This window comes from Natrix helvetica, assembly GCF_964273705.1.
Source record: "Natrix helvetica genome assembly, chromosome: 1".
In the NCBI taxonomy this organism is placed as follows: Eukaryota; Metazoa; Chordata; class Lepidosauria; order Squamata; family Natricidae; genus Natrix; species Natrix helvetica.
The window spans coordinates 181355857-181378354 of record NC_138548.1 but is presented as its reverse complement, the minus strand read 5'-3'; the positions used below and the strand labels follow the sequence as shown (position 1 = coordinate 181378354).

Below are 22498 nucleotides of genomic sequence, written 5' to 3'. Positions count from 1 at the left end.
GGGCTCGGGGTGGGGACGGCAGCGGGAGCTTACGTGGTGCGGCTGGTCTCCTAAGCGCTGGCTGCACAAACTACCATCCATCTCCCCGTGCTCAGAAAAACAAGTCTGGGGAGGTCCTTTGGTGGTGGGCAGGCGTCCCAGAACCTGCCCGCCAGCAGAGGACTTAAATTATTTTAGGGATTTTTTTTATTTATTGTTTATAGAATGTTTATTACAAGAAATGTTATTCCTTTTTGCAAATGTTTTGTGATGCAATATGTTGCTTTTAAGTGTGCAGGTTGGTGCGTGGTTTATGTATCTTAAGGTAGCTGCTTTTCTATGGGCAGGCCAGCTTGGTGCAAGGCAACTTTGCCAGATTTTGTGTGTTTCTGTGTGATACCTGGTTGTTTAGGTAATTGTGAGGTGGTTGCTGGTTCTGTGAGCTTCCTGGCACTGTACCCTTTATAATTTCCCACAATGCCTTGATGGTTTTTATTCCAGTGGCTTTGTCTTTCCTGGCCTTAGGGTTAGGGGAAAAACTGGTTTTATCTGCAGTCTTTTTGGGGGAAATTGTTATTTTTTGGTGTTTCCCTGGCACTGTCATAGTTTGTGTGTGTGGGTGTGTAATGTCCCGCAGTTATCTACACATTAATGTTGATCAAGTACTAATAATATTTCCTTATACATTTTAGTGACCTTTCCTTACATAATTGGTGTTTTCTTTCATACTTTTAGATTTCTAATTTCTGGTTCTGTTAGTTAGCAATTGATAAAACAAATCCCACGGGAAAAAGTATTCAAAGCCTTCTTGATTTTAATTGTCAATTTATTCATTCCTGCACATTCTAATATTTATTCATTTTCATATCTTTGTTTTTTGACTGTTGTGCAAACACAATACCAGCAGCTGTTAACGTGTGTAAAATTAAATATGTATTGTATTCACTTTGAAATACACAACAAAATATTACTGGTTTTAAATCCATATCTTGCTTTACCATTGCTTCTAACCATGACACCACTAAATCTTGAATAGCTACTTGGTCTGTCCTAAGTACTGAACCTAATTCATATATTCCTGTTTTTTGAACTGAGGAATAAATTTCAGAAAAAGAAATCTGTATTGCTATGTGAATCTACCTATGACATTCATTCTTGATCTAACTTCTTAGATGAAAAACTATATCTTTCCTGTTTGTTGGGGGACATCCTTCCTGAAAAGACTGTACATTGTTGGGTGAAAACAGAGGTCCCGTCTGTTACCTGTAGTGTAGTCCTCAGCTTACAACCACAATTGAGTCCAATATTGTTTTAGTTCTTCTGCAGTTAGTATTATTTAACAGGATGAAGAGGCAACAGAGTATGACCGCTAGGACAGTCATCCTTCCTCTGTAAGTAGCTGTCTTTATTATTTTGTGTGCTGGTTTCATCCTTTTTTTCCCCATTTTTTTTAAAACATAAAAGACAACATTAAAAAAAATTCATCCATTGCATACAGCATGTCGTTTGGTTACAAGTGTTTTTGCATCCGTATTGTCAATTACATATACAATCAGATTTTCCATCTAATATAACCAAAAACCTCGCTTTCATTGTACAGCATATATTCAATTACGATTAATATTTCTTTTTTTTTAGTAAACTTAATTCTCTTACATTATTGATTGTCTGCTTAATAACAACGTTCCTTTATGTAATCATTGTTCTCATTTTAAATATTTTTACAGTATAAAAGTGTTTATATTTATATATCTATCACTATTTTCAACAGGATATCTTTATAGTATGCACTTAAGAGTTATACATTATATTACCAATCCTCTATCAAATGTACATAAATTCGTTATTATCTTTGTCCTTCATTTTATAACAAAAGATTCTAAATTATTCATATATATGTCAGTGTTTAATTGTATCATTAGTCTATTTAACAACCTTATTGTGTTCTCATCTTTCTCTTTCAATTAAAACATTGTATCATTATTAGCCTATTTAACAACATTATTGTATTCTTACTTTTCTCCTTCAATTAAAACATAAGTAAAACATTTTTCATTTCCAGGTTCTTTTTTCCAGCCACTGATAAAACAAATCCCATACTTATAAAATTGCTCATCTTCTTTTTCTCTAATTTCAAATGTCAATTTGCTCATTTCAGCACACTCCATTATCTTTCGAATAACTTCTTCCTGTTTTGGTATCATTTCACTTTTCTAGTTTTTTGCAAATACAATTCTAGCTGCTGTTAAAATGTCTTTGTTATAAATTTCTGGAATGATTCCCAATAGAAAGATCTCTGGTTTAAGGTCTATGTGTTTGTGTATCATTTTCTCCAACCACATGTGGATTTTAGTCCAGTATCTTTCAGCTTCAATACAAGTGAACCCGGTATCTGATGACATTTCTAGCACTTTTCGGATTTATTCTTGGACATTCTTGCAATTCTTGTTGGGGGTAGATGCCACCTGTAAAACATCTTATACAAATTTTCTCTATATGCAGTTGACATTGTCATTTTATAATTTTGAGACCACAATTTCTGCCATTTCTCTAAATCTATCCCATGCCCAAAGTTTTTCCCCCAAGCTATCATAGTTTCTTTAACTTGTTCCTCTGGTAATATAGTGTCTAATAAATATCCATATAGTTTTTTAATTACTTTTTCATCAGTACTTGTTAAGATTTTATCTAACTCAGTCATTTCATTGTAAATACCTTTTGATTTTCTATCTTCATTATATCTAGATTGTATCTGTAAATATGAATACCAATTCATTTCTATTCCTTCTTGTTTCAACTCTTGAATAGATTTGAGTTCACCCTTTGTATTCAATATTTCAACATATCTAACTGTTGGTTCCTTTTTATATATTATAAGATATGAAAATGTTTCAATAGTTGATATCCAGGCTGGAGTTTTAAGTAGTGTAATCTTTTAACCTTTTCTCAATTTAATAACAAGGCCTCCCTTACAATGTTCCCTCTAAGGTGCACGGCTGTGCGGCCGCGCACGTGGCAAGAAAACACCGCGCAGCAGTTTCTATTGCCACAGGCTCCGGAAGCTGGGGAGGTCCTTTGCAGGCAGCTAGAACGGGCCGCCCGCAAAGGACTTCCCGGACTTGCTTTGATGAGCACGGGGCAACTGAGGGTAGTTGTGAAGCCCCAAAGCCCCCGCCGCCACCGTTATAACTGCTGCCACCTCCTCCTCCTCCAACAGCACTGCCGGATTTGCCACCCGGCGCTGCGGCTGAGGCGAAGCCACCAAAGCTCCAGCCGGCATCCCCGCACATGGCAGCGGCGCCTCCCCTCCGCTCGGAGCACCTGAACTAAGCGCCGCGTTACCCCTGCCCCCTCCTCCTCCTCCGCCATGCTTTTGAGGAGCCATGAGGCTGCGGGAGCCAGTAGGAAGGCGGGGGGGAACAGGGGGAAAAAAGCCTCATGGCTCCTCAAAAGCACGGCGGAGGATGAGGGGGCAGGGGTAACGCAGTGCTGAGCTCAGGTGCAAATGTGGTGGTGCTGTTGGAGGAGGAGGAGGTAGCAGCAGTTATTCTGGTGGCAGCTCATCGGCATCTTCAGCAGCAGCCCTGCCCACGATGAAGAAACCAAAGATGGAGCAGATCCACGCAGATGACGTCGCTGCAACATGACTGGAGGAGGAATTCTGGGAGTTGAAGTCCACAAGTCTTAAAGCTGTCAGGTTTGAAGACCTTTGCGGGTTTTTTCTAAAGGGTTAGGGGTGCAAGAGTCTTGTAACTTGACAGCTTTAAGACTTGTGTGCTTCAAATGCCAGAGTTCCTGAGCCAACATGACTGGAGGAGGAATTCTGGGAGTTGAAGTCCACAAGACTTAAAGCTGTCAAGTGTGAACACCCCTGGGGGTTTTTTTCCCCAAAGGGTTAGGGGTACAAGGGTCTTGTAACTTGACAGCTTTAAGACTTGCACACTTCAAATGCCAGAGTTCTTGAGCCAACATGACTGGAGGAGGAATTCTGAGAGTTGAAGTCCACAAGTCTTAAAGCTGTCAGGTTTGAAGACCCCTGGGGTTTTTTTGTAAAGGTTTAGGGGAGCAAGGGTCTTGTAACTTGACAGCTTTAAGACTTGCATGCTTCAAATGCCAGAGTTTCTGAGCCAACATTTTGGTTGTTAAGCAGGAGCGTTGTTAAGTAATACTGATATTATATAACACTTTTAATTAAGCGGGTACCTTGAAGAAACATAACTTTGAGTTTCAAATAATACTGATTTCGTTGTTGTCTTAGGTGACATCTGTGAAAAAAATTCAGGTGCTCAGGCATGAAAATGTGCCGCTCAAACACTATCATTTTCTGCTCACATTGAAAAAAATTAGAGGGAACATTGCTCCCTTATATAATGTCTTCTAAAATAACCATGTGCTTTAGTTCCCTTATACCATAAAAAAGCCATCCCAACAGTAAATCATGACCCTCTACATTCAATAATCTGGAATTTTTTAGTGTTACCCACTCCTTAATCCACATCAGGTTTGTTGCTTGATCATATAACTCCCAATCAGGTAAGCCCCATCCTCCTCTTGTTCTAGCATCTTATAACAATTTAAGTTTTATTCTTGCTTTTTTCCCTTGCCAAATAAACTTCAAGACTATTTTATTTAGATCTTCAAAAAAGTCCTTGCCTAATCTAATTGGAATTGTCTGGAACAGGTATAAAATTCTGGGTAAAATGTTCATTTTAATTGTAGAGATTCTTCCTGTCATTGATAGTTGCAGGTTTTCCCATTTCAAGTCAGTCGCAATTCGTTGTTTTAGTCTAGTATAGTTATCCTCCTTGAGAGTGCTACATCTAGCTGATAGGTATATCCCCAAATATTTAACCTTGCTTGTGATTTGAATCTGCAAGGCTTCTGCCAACTCTTTCTTTCATCTTAATGGTATGTTCTTTGTCAAAATCTTTGTTTTGTCTTTATTTATTTTCAAGCCTACTACTTTTCCATATTCCTCTATTCTTTCTAACAATTTGGGTGCTGTTTTTAGTGGGTCTTCAAGAATAAATACCAAATCATCTGCAAATGCTTGTAGCTTGTATTCTTCTTTTTTTAATTTTCATTCCTTTTATTTCTTATTCTCTGATCTTTCTATTTAAGACTTCTAGTGTTAAGACAAAAACCATTTTGATCAGAGTGGATAAAGCTATTTAGATACCTTTTGAGTCTCTCTGCTAAATTAGATGCAAATAATTTGTAATCTGAATTTAACAAAGATATTGCTCTATAGTTCTTGGTTTGTGTTAGATCAGTCTCCTCTTTAGGTAATAATGCAATATATGCTCCTGACCATGGTTTAGGTATTCTGCTCTCTGATATCACTTCGTTCATAGCTTCTAAAAGTGGGAGAGACAAGGTTTCTTCAAATGTTTTGTAAAATTCCACTGGCAATCCATCTGGACCTGGGGCTTTTCCATTATTTTGTTTTTTAAGTGCTTCCATTAGCTCCATCATTGTTATTTTACTTTCCAGCATTATTCTATGTTCATCTGATATCTGGGGAAGATTAGCATCCTGTAAATATTTTTTAACTCCCCCCTCTTCCATTTTCTCTTGTTGATACAGCATAGCATAGTAGTCTTGTATGATTTTCTTTTTTTCAGCATTTCCATAATGAATTTGTCCTTGCTCGTCTCTTAATTGGAGTATTTTCTTTACTTCTCTCTCTTTTTTCAATTTATATGCAAGCCATCTGCCTGGTTTATTTGCATTTTCAAAATAATTCTGTTTAGTGCCTCTGATTTTTTGTGCCAGTTCTTCCTTTTCCAGTAGATCCATTTTATGTTTGATTGTATCCATTTTTATTTTAACATCTTTTTTTGGTGGCGATCTCTGTAACTCTTTTTCAAATTTTTTATAGTCATTGTCTAGGGCTTTATGCATTTGTCTTTTCTTTAAGTTTCTCTTCCTTGTATAGTCTATTATCAGACCTCTAATAACAGCCTTCATTGTGTCCCAAAGATTCTGCATTGATGTATCTTCTTTTCTATTTTCTTTAAAGAAAAAAGCTAATTCTTTTTCCATTTTCTGTATAAAATCTTTTTCTTTCAATATGATGTTATTTAATGTCCATCTAGATTGTGTCCTTTGGCCTTTCCATTTAATTGTAATTGGATTATGATCCGCCCATGTGCTTGTTTCAATCTCAATTTCTTGTACATTGCAAATCAATTCTGTTGAAGCCCATATCATATCAATTCTGGAAAATGATGAATGTCTATTTGAATAAAAAGTATATTGTTCTTTTGTAGTATTTCTTTCTCTCCATATGTCTTTTAAGTTTATTTCACCTATCATCCTAAAGAAGGATTTCGGAAGCAGTTTTCTATTTAACTTTGTTGTTTTGTGTGTTTTATAGTCCATCTTCTGACTTACAATGCCATTAAAGTCTCCCATCATACAAATATCAACATAGTCCAAGTCCGAGATTTTTCTGTGCAGTTTTTTATAAAATTCATCTTGCTTTTCATTAGGAGCATAGATTCCAATTAAGAGTATTTTTTAAATATTATCCATAATTTCCACCATCAAAATTCTTCCCTCTTCATCTGCATAGATTAATTTCGCTGGAATGTTATCTTTAATATAGAAGATCACTCCTCTTTTCTTGCAATTCGCCAGTGTAGTAAATATTTTCTCAAGCTTTGGTTGTATTAGTAGGTGTTCATGTCTCTTTTGAATATGCACTTCTTGTAGGCAGATTAAATCGAATTTTAGTTTTTCTAATTTGTGAAATATTTTCCTTCTTTTAATTGCTGAGTTAAGTCCATTTATATTGATTGTAATCATTTCCCCCCCTCCATATTTATACATTATATACAGGATTTATAGGTCTAGTTGATCTGGGTTCTCGTTGTTCTCTGAAATTTGCACCGCCCACTGCACCTTCTTCTTTATCAATTCCGCCTACGGCTCCTTCTACTTTTTTAATCTCAGTTATGGGTGTCTCCAGTAGTTGTAACACTAGTTCATCTTTTCCAGTTTTCTCAGCCATTTCTCTGAAATGTTCTGCATAGAAAGCTTCTGCCTTATCTATTCTATATCTTTGTCCTTGCCATGTAAATAATAAACTTTCCGGTATGAGCCATCTGTAGTTAATGCCTTTTTTAATCAGAACCTTGGTCAAGAATTGATATTCTCTTCTCTTCTCTCTCACTCTTCTTGGAATTTTCATTAGGAGCATAGATTCCAATTAAGAGTATTTTTTAAATATTATCCATAATTTCCACCATCAAAATTCTTCCCTACAACCTCCTTGCCTTTATATTCTAATTTTCTATCTCTCATTTTCTGTAGTATTTGTTATTTGATTGCTTTCTTGGTAAATCTTACATGGACTTCCCTTGGAAGAGCATTTCTCATTGCGTATCTTGTATATACTTAAAATGCTTCATCTATGCCATCTATCATCTTCTCTTGGGATATCTCTAAAATGTTTATCAATATTTCAGATATTATCTGTACTAAGTTCTCTCCTCTTTCTTATTCTATGTTTTGAAATCTTAAAAAAAAATCAGACCTATCCATCTCCCATCCTAATATTCCACTGCTCTCCCTTTCCACGTCGCTCAATCTGCTGTCTAACTCCTCAATCTTCTTCTCTTCTTGTTGAACTTTTTCTTCAATTTTTTGGATTCTATCTTCATATTTCATCATCCAGTTTTGCATATCTTCCATTTTTCCTTCCATTTTAGCAACTTTTTGTTCTATTTTTTGGGTTTGCTGCTCTATGTTCTCAGTCTTCTTTACAATGGTGTCTAACTTTTCATCCTTGCTATCAGCTCCTGCTTGTAATTTCTGTATCGCTTGCATGATTGAATCTAAAGTTATTCGCTTCTCCTTTTCTTGTTAAAGCATCAACTGTATTGATCTTTGTCCTCCTGCTGGTGAGGAGGCAGGGGTGGTAGTTGCAGAACCAACAGGTGTTGTTTTTCTACTCATCTTCTAATTTTTTTCTGTTATAATCTAGTCCAGTTAATATCACAAAAATTTAAACATTAACTTATGAGGATAAGAGTTTATAAGTAAAGTGGGGGGAGAGAAAAAAGAAGGGGGAAAGAAGAAAAAATGAAAATCTTTCACTTAAAAAGAAAAGTAAGAAAGAGAAGGGAAAAAGAAAGGAGAATAAAAAAGAGGAGAGAAAAAAAAGTCTTCAATCCAATTTACTTATATTTTAAGGCAAACCATCCATTTGTGTCTAAAATCTTCAAAAGTTTCATCCTAATGAAGTGCATGCAATGGAAGAGTGCATTTCTGTGTCTCTTCTTTGTGCAGACCATTCATTGGAGTCAGTGATACTGAAGACTGGCAAGGACAATAATCCTCCTTCTGTAAGTAGCTCTTTTATTGTTTTGTGTACTTATTTTAATCTTATTTAAGTAGTAAGTTGCACAAAATAATAAATTTCCTTTTTTTTATATCTTCTTTTTGTAGATCATCCATTGGGGCAAAGAATTCAGTGACATTGTCTTGCCCACTCCCATCCGGTCACATGACTGCCAAGCCACTTCCACCTGGTCACATGACTGCCAAGCCACTCCCACTCAGTCACATGGATGGCAAGCCACTCCCACAAAGCAGGCCACACCTACAGAAGAGGTTCCAAAAAATTTTGAAACCCACCACTGACATAGAGACTAGTGAGAAGGGAACAATTCTCAAGTCAGTGTTAAACTTCTGGAAATTGCCTGGACAAGTGCCTACAGTTTTCTTGGCAAGGTTATTTAGAAGTGGTCTTCTTCCAAGAGCTAAGACAGAGCAAGCCTGACCCAGAGTCATCCAGCTGACTTCATGATTGTGAATTCTGGTGGGACCAGAACTCACAGTCTTCCAGTTTCTAGCCTGCTGCCTTAACCACTGCGGCAAGCTGGCTTTATTAAAAGATAAAACAACTTCAAACTGATAAGCATAGCATTTTTAAAAGGTGGAATCAAAGACCTGGAAATTCACATGATATAAACAGAACATCTCCCAAAACATTGGCGATGGTGCTTGAAAGTTTTCTCCTTCCAGAGTTGTACATTCATTCTTTTAGCAAGGCCCATGTTCCAAAAGCCAGCAATTATTGATAGATTTCAAATACTAGGATATTGCCAAGAATAAAAGCTATGCCTTTAATATGTTGTGAATGACTTAAGAGATATTCTAACAGTCCTGCTACTGTCATTCATAAATGCCAGCATTTTACTACACTGGATGTCCACTGTATAAAACAGTACTTATTTATTCTATAATCTAAAGGCTAGCCCCATAGCTCATCATTGCTGATATTTCTATGATTACATTGCTTTTGCAATAATATTTCTGACGGCTCATAATTCTCAATCTACACAAAAACACAATATCAATGATGTGCCTCAAATGATTCAGATTTCCAAAGGTATAACTCTCCACCACTACATTTCATACAAAGCTGGTGCTTTATGACAGCCTTTTCTGGATGAGAGAGCAGAGGTGGAGTTCAGCAGGTTCTGACCAGTTCTGGAGAACCGATAGCGGAAATTTTGAGTAGTTCGGAGAATGCCACCTCTGACTGGCCCTGCCCCCATCGATTCTCTGCCTCCTGAGTCCCAGCTGATTGGGAGGAAATGGGGATTTTCGCCTGACATGCCCCCAAGCCATGCCCACAGTAATAAAAAAATTTGAATCCCACCACTGGGAGAGAGAGATGTATATTGAAATACCAAGGGAGAGTCGGGAACAGGTTCCAGACAATTAACAGTGAAGAACCAGGTAGAAAGTGAGATATTATTCAACGAAGCTAGTGTTCTAAGAAGCCTATGCCATTCATCTCATCAATCTTCTTGTCTATCTTTCTGAATATTTGTTATCTTTGAATAGGTAAGGTTTCTTTTGGGCTTGAAATTCTGTCCCAAACAATTAAACCAATCACAAATATGCTATTATTCTTCAACAAATGTCATCTTATGAAAGCGATAGGAAAAATTTGGAGAACCTTTGGCACATAGCAAAAGTCATTCAGCAGTACAAACCAGCCATGGGTGGAGCCAGAGCTTAAAACTAATGCATTCTCAATAAAACATGGGCTGAATCAGAGACAAAAGTGGGAAAATATTAGAGGACTGTACATCTTTTAACAGTATCCCATTCTATTTCTCTAGCATCCAAAGCAATATGGATAAATAATACATTTTAAAGATTTAACAGCAATTTATGTCAGCTGATAGTTTGTGAAATAGAATGTGTAAGTACAATTATGTAGGAGTCCTACATTTTGAAACAACTCCCAGAGTAGCCATAACCAACCATAATCTAATTCCTTTACCAGGAAAGAAACTGATCAGATGGTTTCCAACTATCTTATCAAGACTTCTAATTTTTTTTCTATGATTTTAGCAAGCCTCACGTTATTCTAGCATCCCTTTGGTGGGACTTGGAGACTCCAGACAAATTCTGGGGCATCTCCTGATACTTGCCATCATTGGGAAAGATTTCTCTGAATTGTTCCCCCCCCCCACCCCATTTGAGGCTTTTGGGGTATAAGGGTGAAAAAATGAGTGAAAGACCTCTGCTAGGCAAACTCCTTCCACTTCTAATATCACTGCCCCAAACACCCCGAAGTTAAGCTATTCTGTTGGTTTGTTGTAACTTACATCACTTTTCTTTAGCTCTTGCGTGAAAGATAGATAGATGGGATATAAATCTAATAAACAAAACAGTCCATAATAGTTTTTCCCCCTAAGGTTGAGCTAAATATTTTACATTTTTATGCATTTTAACTTTTCACACTTTTCAAAAAGCTTTATTGCGACATTCTGACATTTATCCATGCTCCCCATTCTATTCCAGATTGTTTTTCCTCAATATTCTATTTTGCCCATCACCCCTAAGTTGCTTTTATTTTTTTAAAAAAATTTTAAACAAAATTTTATTGGTTTTTTTCAGCCATTTCAAAAATGAACTTATTCCATGTGAACATTTATTTATAATTGTTCAATTTACATTGTGCTGCCCTGGAACTAATGCAGCAGTTGAAAGAGTTTTTTTCAATTACCAATGATTTTTCGACAAGTGAGAAATCGAGATTGAATGTTGATACTCTAGCTGCAGCACTTGCCGTAAAATTCAATATGAAGGATATTTCTTGTTCAGATATTTCCAATATATTGTTAGAAGATAATACATTGACAAAAAATATTAATTCAATGGAAAAGTACTCATTTAAATAATAATTAACAGGCATGTAAGCATAATTGCAATATAAAATGTTGCAAATGTTTTTATTATGCATATATATTAGTGTATTATTGTTGCAATGAATATTTCTTTCATTTACAATATATTTTTTCCAATTTATTTGTCCTCCTTTTCATTGTAAAAAAGTTGGCCACCTTAATTATGAGTAAAACTTTAACTTCTGTGCTTTTTATCTTTGAATTCATATAAAACAGCGGTTCTCAAACTATGGGCCACAACCCCTTTGGGGGGTCAAACAACCCTTTCACAGGGGTCGTCTAAGACCATCCACCTCCACCAACATTGCCCATGCTCAGGAGCGTGTCCTGAAGCAGCAGGCGCGTGAAGAGCACCAGGTGGTGAAGCAGCCTCCTCCCGGCTCCGGGCACAACCCAGACGCTGCCCCGCCTGGTCTCCAGGCCAGGGAAAGGCCGAGACACAGAAGGGGGAGAGAGACAGGTTCTTCTGGATGGTGGATCAGCCTTGGCTCTGACAGACGTCCAAAGTGAGCACAGTCAGCGGGTCCAGTTCAGCCCAGCCACCTGGACAGGGGCTCAAAGGCGCCTGGAGAGCAGAAGACCGGCGGGGTAGTCGGGGCACCCACTTCAGCCGGCGGAACAGGCTCTCACCCAGGCAGGCACATGCTGGGATTCAAGCCGCCTTGGGCCTGGATGCTGCCTTTGCCGCCCCCGCCGCCGGTCCTCTCCTGCAGGCTAAGCTGAGCTTGGAGGCTTTTTGGCCCTCGGGAAGGGCTGGTAGGAGAGGCCGGAGGGGAGGACAGTTTGATGTAGCTTAAGCCTCCATTTAAAATCCCATTTAAAGGGAAACTTCTTAATCTGTGTTAAATTGATTGCTCGCACGAATTAACGCCTGGTTGTAATAATTCTTAAAGAAAGAAAGAAAGAAAGAAAGAAAGAAAGAAAGAAAGAAAGAAAGAAAGAAAGAAGAAAAGGGAGGAATAGAAAAAAAGAAAAAAAGAAAGAAAGATAGAAAGGAAAAAAACTGGGTTGGTGGGCGGGGGGGGGAACGGAATGTAAAAAAAGTAAACTTAATAAAATGAAACTCATGTAAACCACGAACTGCTGCTGGAGGCAGGCAGGGAGGTTGTTTTATCCTGGAAAATCCCAGCCTGGCTGATCTTCTCCCAAACCAAGATTGGCAGATTAATCACTACGCTTTAATTATGTTCAATTTGTAATAATGAAAATACATCCTGCATATCAGATATTTACATTACAATTCATAACAGTAGCAAAATTAAAGTTATGAAGTAGCAACAAAAATAATTTTATGATTGGGGGTCACCACAACATGAGGAACTGCATTAAAGGGTTGCGGCATTGGGAAGTTTGAGAACCACTGATGTAAAATATTAAATATTGGCACAAAAATCCAGAAGGGACTACAACTGTTTATGTTCACCTCCTCTATTTGTGGGCTGTCAAAATGCAAACAATTCTTAAGGATGAAATTGCAAGCTCCGGGGGGGGGGGGGGAGATACAATTTCTGTAAAATAAAACTGTTGCAGATTTTAGAACAATGAAAAATATCTTGCCAGAAGACTTTAATGTAGATGATGTTAATCTTCTCAATCCTGTCAACAAATCTGTGGCCAAAAGAGAAAATGCATCAACCAATTTTATTTGAGCTAGGAAGTGATTGGGAAGAAAAGCCATGGAAGCTGATGCTATTGTCAACATCACTGTCATGACTTTATTTGTCATCAGAGTCCAAAAAAATGAGGAAATCGAATACTGTAATATATAATTTTTTAAAGGCTGCCCATCAAAAAGGAGTTTCATAAAAGAAACAGAATGCCAAATTCAAATACCATATCTTTCGGAGTTTAAGACGCACCTTTTTCCCTCAAAAAAGAGGATGAAAATCTGGGTGCGTCTTATACACTGAATACAGCATTTTTGGCCTCCCAAAACCCCACCCCCTTTGCAAAAATGGCTGTGCATAGCCTTTAGGCAGCCTTCTTTTTGCTCGTTTTTGTCCCCCCCCCCAGCCCCCAGGAGCACTCTATAAGCCTCCTAAAGGCTATTCATTCCCCTTTTTTTTGGACAAAAATGGGCCATTTGGGGGAGGTCTGCAGTGCAAAAACTTTTTTTAAAAATTTGCCTCTTCAAAATCTTGGTGCGTCTTATACTCTGAAAAATACAGTAAGTATTTTTGGAAAAATATTGCAACTGAAAATAATGTTTACTACTTTTAAAAGGATGTTCCGCAAACATCTAATTGTGACCTCATGCCTTCCATTATGACAGCTATCCCAGCAACTGAACAGTTCAAACACTTGTTTTAGAAAGAAAGAGGGAAACATGTAAGTAAATCTTCTCAGTAATTTCAGCATTTATTTAACAATACTCACCTTTATCTCTCCCCAAAATACTGCTTTCAATTAACAGTTGATATTTCAGCAGGAATCTGTGGAATTCCCGATACAGTTTTGTAATAGCAATGGAACACACCCATAACCTTTATATCCTCTGGTTCAACATGCAGAAGGAAGAAATTTAATGTTCAGAAGTTTTTTCAGGTCTGGCCAGAATGACATGGGGCAAAAAAAAAAATTTTTTCAGCTTCTACCTTCACCCTCAAAACATAAATTGAATATAAATTCATTTTATGTTCAAATTTATAAATTTGAGGATAGAAGTTAAACATAATTTTTTTCAACTTCTACCCTCAAAACGATGCTAAATGGCACTGCACACCAGAACAACTGGACACAAGGACAGTTTTTCCCTGAATGCCATTACTCTGCTAAACAACTAATCCCCATAATACTGCCAAACTATTTACTAAGACTGTATTACTATTCTTCTCATCCTTCTTATTACCTCTCCCCTCCCACTTATAACTATAACCTTGTTGCTTGTATCTCTATGATTTATATTGTTTTGTTTGTTTCCTAGTATGATTTGATTGCTTATTAGTAACCTATGACTATCACTAAGTATTGTATCTTATGATTCTTGATGTGTTTTCTTTTCTCTTATGTACACTGAGAGCAAATGTACCAAAGTCAAATTCCTTGTGTGTCCAATCACACTTGGCCAATAAAGAATTCTATTCTATTCTGTTCTAAAAAGTTTTAAAATAAAGGATACAATTTTCTTTCCCTTTTATGCTGTTTTCCTCACTTAGATTATAATTATTTATGTTATACAAAGTATTTTATATAAACAATAAGCATCATAAAAATATATTTAGGTCTTCAACATATAAACTAGAAGACTGAAAACTGTATTTTAATCTTAATCTTTTAATCACAAATTTCTGTAGGTTGTCGAACCTGCGAAAAATGCTGTTGGAGAGGCATTTCAAGGTGGGACCATGGGAAGAAAGAAACAACAAGGAAAAGAAAGATTCTACACCTTATCCAAAGATTTGCCAATTGGCAATCCTTGGCAAGAAGAATAACACCTACCCAGGAGAAGAAAACAGCACCCTGTGTCTTCCTATCTGCATTGGGAAGAATGCTATCTTAGTATTGGATGGGTCTGTCCCTCCAGAGAGCAAGTATCGCAAATAATTGGGTAGGTGTTAGGTCATAGTTGAGAGCAATACATGGAGCTACTTAGAGTGGAGAGAGAAATCTCTCTTCATGCTATAGAGTCTTTGAGAGGGAAATGCATTGCCTTTGTAGCCAAACCTACATGATAATTCAGTTGGGAAGTAAGCAACAGACTTAGAGACACCTGGAATTATATTAATGTTAAGATCCTTCAGAGGACTACACCCTAAAACAGGAGTCCCAAATCATTACAGTATTGAAGAACAATGGAAGCCTGGTTGAAGAGCAAGAATGGAACAGAAGAGCTGGACTTCTAAATGTCTTATGGCAATGCATTGTGAAAGATCTATGTATCACCTTTGAATGCAAATTTTGGAGACAAATGTCTACATGTTTAAGCAAAAAATGTAAATATTAACTGCTGCTAATCTCAGAGACAGAGTGTACTTTTGGAAATGAAATAAGGTATCCCACAAATTAGGTAACCATTTTCACTAGTTGGGAAATTCTTTACAAATGTACAACTTTGCAAGTTGAGTGCAAAAAAATTTTTTTTTAAAGAAACAGGCCAACTCAAACTGAGTAAGGTCTATATCCACAGATGGGAGGCAGTGCTGAATATTAGTTTCAGTAAGAAAATAAAGGGACTTAAAATGATAAAAGACTAGGGATAACCAGTTCAACTTGCATTTTATATTACTTAAATTTTGCACATTCAAACCAAGTCACAACAAAAACTCAAATATGTTTGACATAAGCATTTTTAAAAAAACATCTTCCATTTCTCCAATTAAATACGCACAAACATACCAGGGAAGGTGTATACAATTGCTTATACTAGTGAAAAAAAAATATAAAAGTACATACTGTTTGTGAAAAACATACTGCAAAAATATATGTATGACAAAGTTGTAAATAATATGGTTATGTAGTTATATTAAAGAAGAATCTGTATGATTTTTGTATGATATTTTTTAAACTTATCAAATTAATGTGAAAATGTGGTGCATCGAACTTAACACTGGACAAAGTGGAAACTGAAATTTTTGAACTCCCCAATTTGTGTCTGAAAGGATTAAATATATTGTTCTAATTAATAGTTGTGAATTAGTACAATATTTTCTTTCTGGCCCACAAAAATGAAAAAAGTTTATGCTTCAGACTTTTTTTAAAAAACACCCTGCATTTATGGAACATACTATATCAAATGAATCTGGGAATCAAGAGATTTAGTTCCATGGCTTCCACAATGGATCTCCTATGAAATTGGGTAACATCATTTAAACCTTAAATATTACAATAAGCCTTGTATTTGAAGCCTCTTCAGCCTTCAAATACTATTGAATCAAATCACCCCAGCAACTCCCTCCTTGCTTTCCAAGAATTGGTGAGTACAGTCTTGGAAATATAATGTGTGAGAGTCATGTTTGGGTGCCTGGAAAAGTATTTCCCTCTACAAAGATAAAACGGCACCTGCAAAAGGCTAGGTTACCATTGAATCTTATGCTATTGATGCTATGGGGCGGTAAGGTAGGAATTATGGGACTAAACTGTAGACAGAAGATTCACGAATGAGGCAATTTAGAAGCAAAGAATTCAGCTAAATGTTAAATCGGTTACCCTCAAAGCGCATTTTAAAAACTTCCATTAATGTGGAACTGTAAAGGAATAACTCCATTAATAATGGCAGAAGGTCAGCGTAAGATAGTAGTTCTGGACAATTAGAGTCAAAATGATGAAAATAAAACAGATGCTGTGGTACAATGTGTTCCACTCCATATATTTGGAAAATTTCCTATGAAGAGTTGCATTTCCTCTTGGAATTGCAGAAAGAAAAGTTGTTTTTGCACTATAGCCACATCCCTTCCTCTGCCACTCATCGCAAATCCAATCACTGAGCATATAAATTGAAATCCAGGATTCGTAAAATATGTACATAGTTTATTCCCATTTGTCTTAGCTAGTGATAATAAACAATATGGTTTTATTTGTCTGCCTCCTTTCTCTCTTGGAAAAAAAAAGTCCTTCATTTCTTTCACCAAAACTTGCTTGAACTATTTTCCTGATGGCGCTTCTGAGATGAAAAAAAGAGGTCACACATTTCTTGTTTGAGCATCACTCCAGGTACTGTGAAGATGGACTGTGCTATGAAGAAAGGAAAAAAAAAAACAAAGGTAAGGATACACTGAGGCAAAGTTACATGGGACAGTAGCCATCTGCTGCCTTGAAAGACAAGTGCCCCTGTACAATACCTTCCTTTGGCAGGGAAGAATTTCTTAGTGAGTCCCTTGCCTGTTGCTTGAACAATCTCCAGTAAAAGCCGCCATCATTTCTTCAAGATCTTATTGGCTCAATAGTTTCTCAGGTAATATCACAAGAAGTGATCATGCTCTTACTCATTTGCCTTCTGGGAAATGAATATATTTGATTGCAAAATGCTCTAAACATTCCTGAACTACCCAGACCCTCAAAATATTGTCTATTCTTGATTTAATGGCTGAAGAATGTGGTTCTTATAGCCTTTCGTGGTTTCTTTCACTGGAGTTTTTTGGCGTATGTTCTTAGTAAACAAGGCATGCCCAAGCTGTATATACTTGTTTGTGTTTATCTATTTTGATGCCTTTTTTTCTTTTTAAAATCTTTTATTTGCTGACTACAGGCTATAATAAAGTTGACCTCATTTATGCATGACTGAGTTTACGTCCCGCCAAAAGGTATTGAAATAAATAGGATCATTCAGATAGCCTGAGAATAGATAGAGAACAGGGACTGACATACCATTAGAAAGCTGGCTCAATTCAGAGGGCAGGGGATTGAAGAACTGATGAAAAAGTGCCTGTTGTGCAGAAATCCTATTTTGTGGATATATTTTTAGCATTCTTCCTGCCAAGTCTTCAGCCTCAGGCACCTTGATCAGCCTAGAAAACAAAAACAGAAGAAAACTAAATTCTAGGAATTCAAACTCAGCTTTCGAAAAAATATTAATTTAATATGTAAGCCGGAATCCGAAGAATCCAAAGAAAAAGGTAGGATAGGAAAGAGAGAAAGAAAAAGAAAGTTTATCCTTACATTTGTGTAAGTCAGGGGTGTTCAAACTTGGGAACTTTAAGACTTGTGGACTTCAACTCCCAGAATTCTGGGAGTTGAAGTCCACAAGTCTTAAAGTTCCCAAGTTTGGACACCCCTGGACACCCCTGGTTTTAGTATTCAATTAAATATATGCAGGTAAATCAATAAATTTCTAAAATCTTTTTCATTCTGAAGTAGTTATATTTAAGTATTAGAGACGTATTTGGATGTTCTCTCAGTGGAATTTATTTTGAAAATCATCAGTCTGGAAAAGAAATCATTTGTAAAACTAGACCAAAAGCAAAGTAATGCAATCCATATTGCTGTTTCAATTAAAATTTGCATGGTTTGATGAGATTAGTTTGACATATCAGCTTTTTAAAAAAAAAAAAAAACGAGTTAATAAAATGTTGAGTTTTATCCGGGGTGGGATTCTACTGGTTCAGACCGGTTTGGGCAAACCGGTAGCTCTGAAGATCAGCTGGGAGTGAATCGGTTCGCTCCCACTTGCAAGTGGGTCCGCCACTCGCACCTGCACTTTGCCTACCTTTATCTTCTCAGCTGTGTCATGCGGCAGAGTGGACTGCTGTGCCTTAGCTGTTTTTCTTCCCAAGCAGTAATCCGAAAGGTACCGTAAGTCTTTTCTAAACTGCACACACACATGCAGCAGAACGGTTGTTAAACCGGTAGAATCCCGCCCCTGGTTTTATCCACAGAAATGTATACAGTTGGTTAAATAGTTTGGATAAAACTGAATTGATGGTTTGGGGATTTATTGATTTAAAAAGGTATCCTTATGAGAAGGAGGAAACCATTATATGTAATTTCGGAGGCTGCAGATTGTAATTACTATGTTTGTAACTGCTACAAAGAAGATTGGAAATCCTTAAATATATTTCTTTTTTCTCGTTATTTTTCTTATTCTCAACTTTTATTTTTTTTTCTTTTATTCGTTCATATCTCCTTTCTTCTACTTTTCTTTTTATGTTTCTGTAGTTTTTAAATCTATGTTAAAGCTCATTTTAATAAAAACTGTACATAAAAATGGCAGAGTTGGCACATCCCTCCAAATTCATCACAAAAGGTAAATTACAGAACCTTCATGGCACCATTAAAATAAAAAGCTTTTAAGTCACTATGCCAATCATTGTTAATTAATCAGGAACAAAGTTCTCCAGAAGTTCACTCGACCAGTCATTACGATGTTCCATTTTGTAAGCATGCCTGCACAGAACTTCTTATCCTTTTAGTAGCCACTAGGAAAGGTGGTAATTATTTACTGATTTAAAAACAGTTCCCATGTTCCTTTAAGATTCAAGGTTTCAATGGATATAAATGGATTTCATGGATATAGGTAATATGTATATATATGTGGCAAAGCCTAATGTCAAATATCTTGGCATCTAGGAAGTGAACTGGAAGGAATGGAGGAAGCAAAGAACAAAACATTTATCTTTTATAACTTTTAATGGGCTTTTTTCTTTCTTCAAAGAATCCAGTGGCTCATGGGAACTCAGCCTGCCAGATTTCTCCTCAACCCATCCCAACAGGCATTTCACTTGAAAGAGCATCACCCTGCCTGGATTGACTCCCTCTTCTTCTCTCACTATCCTTCCAACAAAAACATGGATATGGCTCTAACTGCATTTGAAGTCTAAATGGTGTCGGGTCTTTTTCACGAGAGGAAATAATCAAAGGAGTAACATATATGCAACTGAGAGCAGAATTCGAACTGTATCTCAATTGCAATTGAAGAGTTAAGAGTATATGTGACAGCTATATACTTTAATATTAGCTCAACCCAAAGGGAAGTGAGGCAACTGCAGTGACTGAGAAATAAACAGGACAGAATTAGGACAGGAACAGCACATCCCATGCCAGTATATTTTTCTGCCCACCAGGAATAGATGAAGAGCTTGATGGGCCTTTCGCCAGACCTTGAAATTGTCATTTCATAATGTCAGAATAATGGGGAAAATATTTATTCTAACACTTGATACAATCAGGGACAACTTAAACTGATATGCAAAAGTAAGGAAACACCGTGTGATTACATTGGCAAGAAAGCTGTTGCTGGGCATGTGCTTAATGCTGTAGTTAGGTGCAAGCTAGGACATAGCCTAAACTTCAGCTATGAAAAAAAGCTCTCCAAATAATATTTTGAAGGACAGGCATATGGGATCTATGCCTTATCTAATTCCACTCCACAATATTTATCTTTATTCATCGAGTCTGTTTGTCAAGGTCAATCTGAATCGTAGAAGCATCTGTAGGGAATTTGGGTATTTGTTTTAGTAGCAGTCCTTTAATCTGACAGAAGGAAGTGTATAGTCAAAGCATTAAAGCGTCAACAGTCTAACTAGCAGGCTTTTCATTTTAGCTGCCTTCTGATTAGCAGAAATCTCTTAGCAATTCTAAACAGAGCCACAGTCTTCTCAAAGGAAAGGTAGGCAGGTGGGACATAGGAAGAGAGGAAGTTCTGTTTAGCTTAGGAAGTCTTGCCTGAAAAGTCCTAGACCTAGAGGAAGCAAGGATCTCAAGGGGGGGAGGGAGGGAGAAAGAGAGGGAGGGAGAGAGGGAGAGGGGGGGGGAGGAAGAGAATTCCCAAGAAAATGTACAAAGCCTAACAAAGCCCTGCAAGAACTAGAACCAGGAAGTAAATCTGGCAGGGAACATTTGTTTAGTAAAGAGAGGGATCCTATTTTGCTTTCAAGTGTCACATTTGGTTGAATATACTCCAGTTCATCTCCTTGGTTGATCATTGTTTGCATATTATTATGCTAGCTTTGGTCTGCAATTCTCATCCTCAGGTAACATGGAATTAGTCTCTCATATCCTCACTTTGTTGCTTTCATTAAAATAACATCCCTTTTAGGCAACTCATGAAACCGAATGATATAATCATGAATTGATGCCTTTCTTGGAAATTGCCACTTTTAAAAAAAATTTTTGTTAGGTTTGAACATTACTACTATTATTTTAGATCTATCTTAGACTAAGCATAAAGAACAGGCTGACTTTAAGGGAGCATTTGATGATTGTAGATAGCTTACCTGTCACAGATCATCTGGAGTCCCTGAGGCCAACTGCCAAGGAATCTGTCTGGAAAATTAATATGCAACCACAGAGTTAAACACAACCAATTCAAGTCATATATACATCCTGTTCCTGTCCTTATATTTATCACAGCTGCATTATAGAATTGTTAGCCTGCTTGATAGAGAATGCTGGCACTAAAGTTTGAATCTGATTGTAACAGAGCAAACATACTGCAATCAGATAGATGGGTGCCTCCAGACAGGAGGCTCCTAGCACAGTTAATCACCAGACATTTATGCAGTCTGTTTCTTCCTAACAAAGGTGTCTGCCTAAAGAAAAAGGAAGAAAACGGTGGGAAAGCATAAGAGGGCAACAATTGAAGAATGGGGACGTTTGGAAACCAATCCCCCCCCCCCATAAATTTCCATGAAGGAGTCAGGGCAGTTGCCTAATAAAAAAAGTCTAGTTTGAAAGACTTCCAAATTCTACAAGGCAAATAGAGTCTTTGCCCAAGGGTCCCCTCCCACCTTCCCAGGGTCTTCAAGGCAAGAATTTCCAAGGTCAGGCATTCCAGATCTTGGAACACTCCCCAAAGGGTGCAGGCAGCGGAGACTGGGGTTCGGGAGGGGGGACATGTGAAAAGTGATGCTCCTTGCTATGCCTGCAACCAGCGTAGTAGAATTTTTCTTTTATTTTGGCCAGGACATTTTTAAAAATGCAAAAAATTACCCTCTGTGCTCTTCCCAAGGATCCTTGAAAAGGTAGAAATAATGCCACCCCGGTTCATTTTACCCTGATGGTCTGTGGCTAGCAGGAATTTTGAGATTTGAGTGTACTGACCAAATACTAAAACTGTTTGGTATAGCCAATCATTTGAGTTAATAAAAGTGAACCTAAGCTTTTTTATTTCAAAACCTATATCCCTATAACCCTGATTGTGATGAATCCCAAAAAAATGGATGCTTAAGCCAATTTAGTATTTATTATGTGAAATCCTTTTCCAATCGGAAGAGCTGCTTGCATGTCATCAAACGCAATGGGATTTCTGGCCCTATTGGAAAAGTGAGGTGAATTTTATATAGCTCCTGGAATAAAGGAGGAATAAATAAATAAAGTAAAAAAGCTAAAAAAAAAGACTTAACTTTGTTTCATTCAGGGATTGGGGATTTTATTTATTGATTTGATTTGTATGGCCACCAATCTCACTTAAGTGACAATGGACTCATGTCAAAATCGACAATCCAATAAAAACCAGTTAAAAAACCAAGATATAAACATAGTAAAGCACCAATGACCACTTAAAAAAAAACATTGTCCAGAGCAAAATCAGCTTTGTGTCAAACAACACAATCATATAGAGACGAGATAAAGGTCAGGTCATGGAGTCTTAAGAGGACAATACAGAAGGGCATGCTTGTACCCCAGTCAGGTGCAAATGCCTTAGCCAAATCTTTCCCTAGTTTTGCTCTGTCGCTTCAGAAGATTTACAGTAGGTGTTCTATTTTGTGAAAAGTGATATCTGAAATCAGTGAAATAGTTTACCTATAGAGACTGTAAGTTCTCAATCTCTGGAGGTTTTTCATAAGAGACTGGAGGGTCACCATCTCACAAATATTTAATTGGTTTTCCTGTGTATTTCAGAGAGTTGATGATCCTTGGGTTCTCTTTCA

General features: G+C 37.1%; 1 protein-coding gene across 4 annotated transcripts in view; it reads right to left on the bottom strand.

The window, feature by feature from the left end:
- Positions 1 to 15393: 15393 nt before the first annotated feature.
- CDK15 (cyclin dependent kinase 15) overlaps positions 15394 to 22498 on the bottom strand; it is a 39464-nt gene continuing 32359 nt past the window's right edge. For all 4 annotated transcript variants that reach the window (XM_081937914.1, XM_081937915.1, XM_081937912.1 and 1 more), the window contains exons 11-13: positions 20843 to 20891; positions 17499 to 17638; positions 15394 to 16865 (exon numbers count right to left, since the gene is read on the bottom strand). In XM_081937914.1, coding sequence (XP_081794040.1) covers positions 16756 to 16865; positions 17499 to 17638; positions 20843 to 20891 — 299 coding nt within the window. In that variant the 3' untranslated portion in view covers positions 15394 to 16755. The remainder of the gene's footprint in view (positions 16866 to 17498; positions 17639 to 20842; positions 20892 to 22498) is intronic.